Source organism: Globicephala melas, chromosome X, assembly GCF_963455315.2.
Source record: "Globicephala melas chromosome X, mGloMel1.2, whole genome shotgun sequence".
Taxonomy (NCBI): Eukaryota; Metazoa; Chordata; class Mammalia; order Artiodactyla; family Delphinidae; genus Globicephala; species Globicephala melas.
This window is the reverse complement of record NC_083335.1, coordinates 40,975,924-40,985,815: the sequence shown is the minus strand read 5'-3', so window position 1 is coordinate 40,985,815 and position 9,892 is coordinate 40,975,924. Positions and strand designations below refer to the sequence as shown.

Here is a 9,892-nt window from a genome sequence, read left to right as displayed (position 1 = left end):
CAATGTTTTCATCAAAAAAAAAAAAATACACACACACACAAAGAGCCTGAACAGTTTTGTGATGATAATGCGGCCGAAGGCAATTGGCACCAGCATCACTTAGCAGAAGTGGGCTTAACTGGAATGTTCAGAAAGGCCTCTGTACCTGCCACCTGCTCAGGCGGATCACCTCCCGATTATAAAAGTCCCAGAGCCTCCCACTGCGCTCACAGCAACTCAAACGCCGTGCCCGGGCCCGCAGAGCCCCGCAGGAACTGATCCCCGAAGTCTAATAACGGCCCTTCTGTTCAGCGGTTTAAACGTCTGTGTCTGAAACGCGAGCTCCCGGAGAGCAGGGACCTGGCCCATCTACTCCCCGCCGACCCCCGTGCCGCGCGGACGGCCTGGCCCCGAGCGGCGGTCAGTCAGGACTCGCGGCCAGAAGCGAGGCCGCGGGGTCGTCGCCGCGCCCCGGGACGTCCTCCCCACGCCCCACCCCCAGGTCCGCGCCGCCTGGGCCCACCTCAGCCCCGTCCCCGCCTCGGTCTCCCCCCTCAGTTCAGTCCCCATGCCTCAGCCCCCGCCCCGCCGCCACACCTCGCGCGCGTTCTCCTGGCCCACGAGCCCCGAGGCCGCCTGCTTGGCCAGGCCGCTCTCGTCCAGCCCCAGCCCCTTCACGTGGCTGTGGGAGGCGATGCGCTGCGTCTTGGTGGTGCTCTTCACCTCCTCGATCTTCAACCTGCGCACCTGAAGCCCGAGCGCCCGCTCAGCCCTAGCAGCTCGCAGCCGGTTACCACGCGGCCGTTACCAGGCGGCTGGTCCGGCCCCACCTCAGTCAGCTCCCCATTGGCCGCAGGGGGAACGCCTCAGCGCCCCATTGGCTCCTGGCTTTGCCCGTCGCGGCTGCCGGGAAGGCTCCGCCCACCAGCTTCCGGCTGTGTCCCGAGGTTGGCTTCCCCGCGGCCGGCGCTTCCTGCCCGGGTGGGCCCGAAAGGGCCGCTGCGCCCCGGTGAGGGCCTGTGTTCCGCTCTTCACGGCGCCTTCGCGTCCGTGACAGCATTCGAATGGATACCCTTTTGCGGAGCTCAAGTTCGACCTCGGTGTTGGAGATGAAGAGACAGGTTTAGAACTTAAGCTTCGATTTGTGCCCACTAATCACTTTTCTGACTCCCACGCCTTTCATCTCCCTGGGGAGGCTGTGCTCAGCATCCGCCTTGGGATAGTCCTCCTCTTCTTCTCCTTGCCTCCACCTCTCCCTTTACTTAGATTAAGTTGGCTGTGGATGACGTTTAGTGTAATTCCTAATGCAGATAAAGATGCGGGCTAAAAGAGGCCCAATAACTTATGAAGAATGCACAGCAAGTAATCAGAAGAGTTGGAACTCCACCTGAGGACTTCAGGCTTTGCAGCCGGTGTAAACCTCATCCCATCTCACGACCTCAGATGAGACAATTAGCCCGTGGCTGTGTCCTGTCCGGTTCCATGATGATATTAACACTCCTCCAAAAAGTGTACTCTTCCCATCCACCCAGTCATTCCACAAACATTTGTTAGCACCACCTGTGAGCCAGACACTACAATGTGCTAGGATGCACACATAAAATACAAAATCTCCAGCCTTGAGAAGCTCAGTCCTTAGTGGGGAAACTTGCAACATGAGGTGTGCCAAAGCAGGTACCCCCACGTGGTGTGCAAGCCCAGAGCAGGGCCATCTGGAAAAGCTGGAGAGCCAAGGAAGGCACCATGACGTGGTAACGCCTGGACCGATCCCTGACAGAAGGATAACATCCTCAGAAGCAGACGGTATGTCACCATTTCACACCTGAGTGGACTCAGGTCCAGAGAAAGGGAGGGACTGGCCCAGAGCTCAGGGGAGCTTGCATTAGGGTTGAGACAGACCTGAAGTCAAATCCAGGTGCAGGAGTTCCTGACTCTCACACCTCCTTGTACTTCTCCATCTTAACTTTTGAGTCTAGGTTTCTGATTACTTGCAAGACTATCAGGTCAATGTTAGTCTCTCCCACTAAATGGCAGGCATTATGAAAGTGTAGACCACGTCTGTGTTGTTCATCATTTTAACCCCAGTGTCTGGCACACAGCCTGGCTCACAGTTAAGGCTTCTTATAAATTCAGTAGGGTTCTGGACCCTCACATACACACAAAATCATGCAGTTTTGCTGGAGGTATTTTACACAGCAGATCTTATGGGACTTGATAATGGTTTCTGTCAGTGAATGGAACCTTTTGGCCCCCACTTCCCCCTCCACCAGAGCTGTTACATTTTTTTCCTGCTAAAGAACAGTTCAAACATCTGATCCAGCCTAGCATTCTCTTTTTACAGGTGAGGAAACTGAGGCCCTAAAAGGGGATGGAGTTTGTCCAAGATCACAAATTGAGCAAATGCCTTTCCCAGGCCTAGACCCCAGGTCCAGTGTGCAAAGAAGCTGGGCCTGGCTGCAGAGCCAGGCAGTTCCTTTCATTTCAACAGAAGACGACACGGCAGGCTAGTGTCCAAAGTGTGCAAGGTGTGTGAAGGTAGGTGAGGCCCATAGCAGTGGACAGGGTTTATTATGCCCGACCAGCACCCTTCCTACCTCTTCTGGCCACCTTCACTCTAATTTTCTGTAGAGAACCACCCTTCCCCCACTTGGCATCTAGGTGGTTTAGATGGGTTGACGCCACCCCCAGCTTTATTTCAGGAATGGACATGGGACCCTGGCCTGGCCTATCAAAGTATCCCCTCCTCCCCAGAATGGTGATTGGTTCAGAGATGTGAGCAGACAGTCCAATGACACTCAGACCTGCACTTTTACTGGAAATATCGGGAAAGAGACTTGGGTCCTAGGTTTCCAGGTCATCTTTGCCACTTCATGGGAAGACTCTGTCTGAGAATGAAGCCAGCACAAAGGAAAGGAAAGCTGGCAGATTCCTGATGAAATCCTCTACGTTCCCAGATCCAGCTTTGCCCTACTTGGCAGTGTAAATGGCACTGACATTGGGGCTTAAAATAACTTGAGTTAGGGTTCCACCCATGGGTTTGTGCAGTGACACACATACAAGGAATGGAGTGGACAGTTGCATCCCAGCTTGTGCTGTGTGACAACCCCAGACCTGCCTGCTCTCTCACTCTCACTCCCATGAGCCTTGCTCTTTCACCTCCAGTGCCTTGACCCCTCTTTTCTCCAGTCCAAGCTTGAGCATCTCAGCCACTGGTTCCCAGTGCTTCTGCTTGCTCCTTGCTTTGACTTCTTTCACACCTGACCTTTGAGCCCACAAGCCCAGGTCAAGCCTGTCTCTGCCTTCTCCAACATCTTGAGAAGGCTGCTGCATATGGAGGGGGGCAGTGACCCAGGGGCCCCGTGGAGCCACACATTGTCATGGTCTCCAGGCTCAGCTGAGTGCTGAGAGTGTATCCTAACTAATAGGACATTTAATAATGGTCTGCAGTAATCAAACAGCGTGGCACTGGCACAAGGATAGACATATAGACTAATGGAATAGAATAGAGAGCCCAGAAATAAACCCTCAGTATATCAGCAAGGGTACCACGACCATTCAAAGGGGAAAGAGCTGAAACTTAATTCTTTTTTTTTTTTTTGGCCATGCCACGTGGCATGTGGGATCTTAGTTCCCCAACCAGGGATCAAACCTGCGTCCCCTGCAGTGGAAGCGCGGAGTCTTAACCACTGGACTGCCAGGGAAGTCCAGTAACTAAGTCTTGATTTGGTGACTTGAGGCTTAGCATAAGCCACTGCATTTTGGGCCCATTGTCTTAGTTTTAACAATTTCCTCCTTTTGACCAGTCTCTCAGCCTGAGGGATGCAATACAAATTTAAGGCATTAGTGTTATTCCCAGCTACCACTCTGGAGGCCTTGCAGCTTCTGCTGACCCTCTGTGTGGTGCTCACAGGTTATGACGTCGGGTGCACGTTCTTTGTCAGTCTTTCGTTCTTTTTCTGATGTTTCAGTCGTAGGGAGATCATTTGCTTGGTGCTTAGTGGCTGCAAACATGCATTTAAAGCTCTTGAGAGAATATAATGCACTACTAAGATTATTACGATGATTACAAGCAGGATAATTCCCAGTGTCTGGGGTGCACTTCAGAGCCATGATCCCCAAGATCCAAACCAATCAGAATCAAAATCAAAGAAAGTCCCTGTTGAAGGAGTCCCCTTTTTAAGCTAATTGGCTTAGTCCCTGGTCTTATATTCCCACATTCTCACCCCCCTTTCTGATTGTTGCCAACCTAATTGGCATGCTTGTTATTTCAGCCCCAGGCTGATTTCTGGGGACAGAAGGGACACCTTAGAGGTGGTACAAGACATAAAATTAAATAATGTTGCTGGCATCTTAGAGGTGGTACAAAGACATAAAATTAAATAAAGTTGATCCACATAGTGAGAACATTATTACCTTTTTAATTCTAATTTAGTGAGTCTTAGGGGGCGGAGTGTGACTTCAACCCCTTTCTAACGCTTGCTAATCTCTCTTTTTATTAAAGATCCTGATTCTGAGGTTGTTGTGGTTCCCAGCTATTTATGGCAAGTGATAATGTTTTTCTGTGTAAGGGAGATACTTTTATTTATTTAAGTCAAACTTAAATAAAAATATGAAGTTGTAGGTGGTACCTGGATATTGCATAAATTATGAAGTTGGTTCATATCACTGAGGTTGGAAAAAACCTGACATAAAACAAGGATCAGCTGGCAGGGAACAGAGGGCCTGAGCAAGTCACCTCTCCTGGCCCTCTTCCCTCTGCTGTAAAGTAGCGATAACAGCACCTCCTAGGTTTATTAAAAGAATTCAGTGAGATCTTTTACAATGGGCTCAAGCACTGGGAGGGGCACAGAAAATGGCATCAGAGCTTTGGAACATAAAGACATGGGCTATTTCTCCCTTGGATATCTGCCTGCTGTGTGTGTGTCCTGCCCTTCGTGGTAATTTTGTCATGCTTTTCAAATGGAAACAGTACCCGAGGGCACTCACTGGAATTGCTTTGGAGCCCGAGGCAGGAAGTGGGGCTGGGGACGGGGTCAGGTTAGCCAGGGTGAGGCCTGTGCCTCCCATTGCAACCTTCTCTGCTAGGGAACAGTTTCCGTCCGTCTCAGCAGGCACATCCCATTGCGGTGGGGAAACCCAGCAGCAGATGCCGAGAAAGCAGCTGGAGCCTGCAGGTCCCCAGGGCTCCATCTGGACCATTGTCCCACTGGCGTCCCACTGGCGTCACATGGCAATGGGGTCAGAGGTCAGGACAGCCTGGGCTAAAGCAGCAGGTCTGACCAGAGGACAGGCCGTGAGGCTATTTCCAGTGTAGGTCTTAGCTGTCAGACTGATTCTCTGACCAGGTGGGAGGGAGTTAGGAGCCCTTCACTGATTTAATAAATGGGAAGAGACTCCACACTCCAAGTAAATGTTTGTATTAGTTTCCTATGGCTGCAGTAACAAATTGCTACAAACTTAATGGCATAACACAACACACAGGTATTCTCTTACAGTTCTGCAGGCCAGTATCCAAAACGGGCCTCACTGGGCTAAAATCAAGGTGTGGGCAGGGCTGCGTTCCTGTCTGGAGGCCCTGGGGGAGCACCCACAGTCTGGGTTTTTCCAGCTTCTACAGGCTGCCCACCTTCCTGGACTTATGTTCTGCTTCTGCCTTTAAAAACAGTAACGGCCAGCAGCGTCTTCTCATGACGCCATCTCTGGTTCTGATCCTCCTGCCTCCCTCCTATAATGACCCTGGTGACTACATCAGGCCCGCAGGATAATCCAGGGTGAGCTCCCCACCTCCCCCATCCCCGCCATCGCAAGATCCTTAACTGAATCACACCTGCCAAGTCTCATTACCATGGAGGGCAACACCATCACAGGTTCCAGGACACGGACATCTTTGGAGGCCACTGTTCTGCTGCGGCCAGGCTTCCCTCCAGGGGTCCAATTAGGGCCCAGACTGATTTCCCCAGGTTTTAGTCCAATATCAGAGAGCACACTTTTCTATTGCCTGTCCTGGAAAAAATTCCAGGGTTTTCTCCGATTGTGCTAACTTGGGTCACACGCTCACTGCCAAACCAACGGTCATGGCTACTGGAATGGACCTGAGTCTCAGGCCCACCCCTAGAGCTATCGTGCCGTCAGCCCCCATCATGACCTGGAGGAGAGGAGTGTGATACCTCCAAGGAGAGTTGAGGAGTCTTACAGAAGAAGAGGGAGGGGACACCGACCACTGTAGACCTTAAAGAGTTTGTATCCATGTCCAGGTAGAAGGTGTGCTCCCAGGCACACAGCCAGCACGAGGTAGGGCCGTGATTTGAACCTGTGTGGGGCCAGTTCTTGCCAGGACATCAGCTCCCACCCTGCAGCTAACGGGGCATTAGCAGATCTGTTCAGTACTGGGAGTGCCACGGAGCACAGTGGTGGCCTGGGTGACAACCTCATCTGAGGTTAGTATGGGACATGTCGAGGAAGGTACGTGGTTAACACAATCACTGGCAAGGTAGATACCCTCAGAGAAAAGGGAAATTTCCATTTTACTCCTGTAAGAATCTTTAAAGCCAAACTCAAATCAAAGAGCAAAGTATAATAACTTCCTCTGAGCAAATTTATAATTAATCCTGGATTAACTGGCCTTAATGAAGTTGAATTAATTACTAGCTGTTCGTAGAGAACTTTGAACTACCTTCGTACAAAATGGCATTAAAGAAACAGAAAGGAACCAGCATCGCATTAACACTAAGAACAAATCCCAAATAATCGCAGTTCTGTGGGCCGTTCCCTGTCAATCATTTCCCAGGGACCAGGTCCAGCCTTGGAACCCAGGCTGGGACCCAGGAGTCTGCTGCAGAGGATCGTGTCTTTGTGGGCTGGAGGTTTGGAGGTGGGTCCACTCAAGAAACAGTTATGGAGCCTTTGATGTGCCAGGCCGAGGGCAAGCAAAGATGTGTCAGGGGTCCTCAGCCTGCTGGGACAGGGGAGAGCACCCGGGCACCAGCCTGGTCTAAAGCAAACTCACCTCACTGGGGTAGAAGCCAGGATAGGGACAAAGGACAAAGGAGGGGGCGTGATGTGACCTGCATTTTGCTGGCAACAGGGCTCCAGTTCCTACAGGGTGTCCCTCACACTCTCCCTGGCTCTTGGAGTGAGCTTATGACTCACACCTGCCTAGGCAGAGGTCTGTATTTCTCTGCTTGGTGCAGGGGCACAGCTGACCCCAAGATACAGTCTGAATCTGGCTGACTTTTCAGACAACTCAGAGCTTGCTGTCTCCTTGGCACTTGTGGAGACAGGGCTAGACTCCAGGCTACTTGCTGGGGCAGCACCTGTCTTGGAGCCAGCTGTGGTGGGAGCTGGAGACGGTAAGACCTGGCTTAAAGCCCCAGCCCTGCTGCTGGTGAGCGCTTAGGTGTAAGTCGGGCCGGGTAACAGCTACAGCCCGCAGCCCCAAGTCTCGGCGGCCTCACCAGGCAAAATGTCTCTCAGATTTCACATAGAAACACTCTAGTCTCTTGAAAAGCGGAAAGATGGGGCAATGTTGGGCTAGCATTCCCGCCTGGTGTCACTTGGCCAAAGCTGAGCCGTGGCTCCCCATCTGTCGCCACAGGACATGTGCTCTCCACCTCCGCAGTCTCCACCACCCCGGGCACCTTAAACTCTGCTGATTACTCTCTGGCAAGTCACCTGCCTGGGCAGGGCAGACCTTTAAATTTGTGATCCGTGTTGTTGCCCGTAGGCGACACCTTTTCTGTGGGTGGCATTTCAAGAGAATGAGCGTTGCAGGCCTTCCCCAACACGCGCGCACTCACATGACCTTCTGCGTACAGTTTGGCAGCCCCCTGAGGCCAGGCTGACTGCCCGGGTCCGAGATTCTCCAAGCAGCCTTCTCAGGTTTCCCCGCGCTGGCTCTTCGGCAGGACGGGCTCAGCTTCGCGGCCCGCCCTCCCTGCCCCGGGCCTGGTCCTTCCACCGCTGCTGTATTTCCCCAGGGCTTCTGGGGTCCGTAGTGGTCTGGTTCCGTCTTTACTCCCGGTTATTGTTCCCCCCCCTCCGGGTGCCCCATGTCCTGCGAGGAGAGCGACCTGTCCCCGCGCGGTGGACAGAAGGCGCCGGATGCCCAGAGGGCGCCCAGCTAGAGCCCGTGGAAACGAACGAACGAACGCGAGGACGGACGGAAGTCGGCCCCGGCGCCTGGCTCCCCGGCTCAGCGGAATGACCGCGCGGCCGGAAGCTTCGGCGCCGGAATGCGCGAGCGGGGCGCGGGCGGCGGGGGCTGCTTAGCGGGCTGACAGCAGCGGCGGCATGGCGAGCCGGCGGGTGAACGTGAACGTGGGCGTCCTGGGCCACATCGACAGCGGCAAGACGGCGCTGGCGCGCGCTCTCAGCACCACAGCCTCCACCGCCGCCTTCGACAAGCAGCCGCAGAGCCGCGAGCGCGGCATCACGCTCGACCTGGGCTTCTCGTGCTTCTCTGTGCCGCTGCCCGCGCGCCTGCGGCCGGCGCCGCTGGGGGCCGAGCCCGAGCCCGGGGCCGAGCCGCGGCTGCAGGTCACGCTGGTCGACTGCCCCGGGCACGCCTCCCTCATCCGGACCATCATCGGCGGTGAGCGCGGGCGAGCGGGGGGGGGGGGGGTGCGGGGCTCGGACGCGCCGGGGCGGGGGCGCCCGCCGGGAAGCCTCTCGCGCCGCCCCGAAAACAGCGAAAGTGTTTTTTTTTTTTTTTAACCACATGCGTTCGTAATACACGCACAGGTTAGGGAAACGCAGAGACCCTGAAAGGGCCCAGAAGGCGTCCACTCGCTGTCCTTTGGTCTCCTGCTGCCCATCACCGGAGTCAGCCGCTGTCACCTCCTGTGCCATTTCGGAGGAACTCCGTGTGCAGGCAGCGTTCCTGTGTATATGTCGACCCCTCCTTTTCTCGTGTTTTTTTTTTTTTTCACAAAATGGTGACACCACTCGATTGAGTACTTCACTCAATACTCAGGCCTGCCCATTCATACATATAAAGTAACATCATTCTTTTTAAAGGTCACATGAAATTCTGTTGTACACTTGCACCACCGTTTTCTGAATGTCTTAATGATGGACATTTATGTCGTTACTCATTTTTGCTAACGATGCTTCAGTGAGTTTTATAGAACAGACGTCTTTGGTGGGTGTGCTAGTGTGTCTGTAAGGAAAGACCCTAGAACTGAGATGCTGGGGCAGAGAGTCATGGTGGTTACTGCCCAAAAGCCTTCCTGAGATGTACCATTTAATTAATTGTAATTATACAAGTAGTACATGAATACATTCTACTTCTGAAGAAATAGAACGTTACAAACCAGGCAGAAGGCCCCTAATTACCCCTCCCATCTCGCCAGAGGAAGCCACTAGTACACCTCTGTGGATTACTTTTCCACATCCATTTCAGTATACTTGACTCCATGGACAGGTGTTTTGTTTATATAGAAAAATAGTAGTACATGGCACAAAGGGTGTATATATAGTTCAGAGACTCCTCACTGCTGACTCAGGGACCTGGTACCTCCCTGCTTTCCACTTCCTCCAGTCCCTTCCGGTGGCATTCTCTGCACCCACGAGCATGTATAGGAACACTTCTTGGTCAGATGGTTTTATTGGCCTGCTGGTGGGCAGCTGCACTGGTCGCGCGCTAGGCATAGCGGGCCCTGCTGTATGATGAGTGTTGAGTACTTTCACCTTGTCACCTCCCGTCTGGTCCATGCTGCGGGCAGTCTGAGATAATTTCCCCATTTTCAGGAGAGGAACCGGAGGCTCTTAGAGGAGCAGGAACCTGCTCCGGTCCCCCGCCTCACACCTTCTACTCCAGCCGTGCTCCAGCCACAGATGCATGTGAAGGGGCTCGCAATCCTCTCTGCTTTCCCCTCCCCTTGTAACTGATTTCTGTTTGGTCACATCCAGGTAC

The 9,892-nt window shown here is 53.4% G+C and overlaps 1 protein-coding gene across 1 annotated transcript in view; it reads left to right on the top strand.

Annotated features, from left to right (window-relative positions):
• Positions 1–8,179: 8,179 nt before the first annotated feature.
• The window catches only part of LOC138842507 (selenocysteine-specific elongation factor-like), a 59,326-nt gene continuing 57,613 nt past the window's right edge, over positions 8,180–9,892 (top strand). Inside the window, exon 1 of the mRNA XM_070044685.1 lies at positions 8,180–8,569. Coding sequence (XP_069900786.1) covers positions 8,269–8,569 — 301 coding nt within the window. The 5' untranslated portion in view covers positions 8,180–8,268. The remainder of the gene's footprint in view (positions 8,570–9,892) is intronic.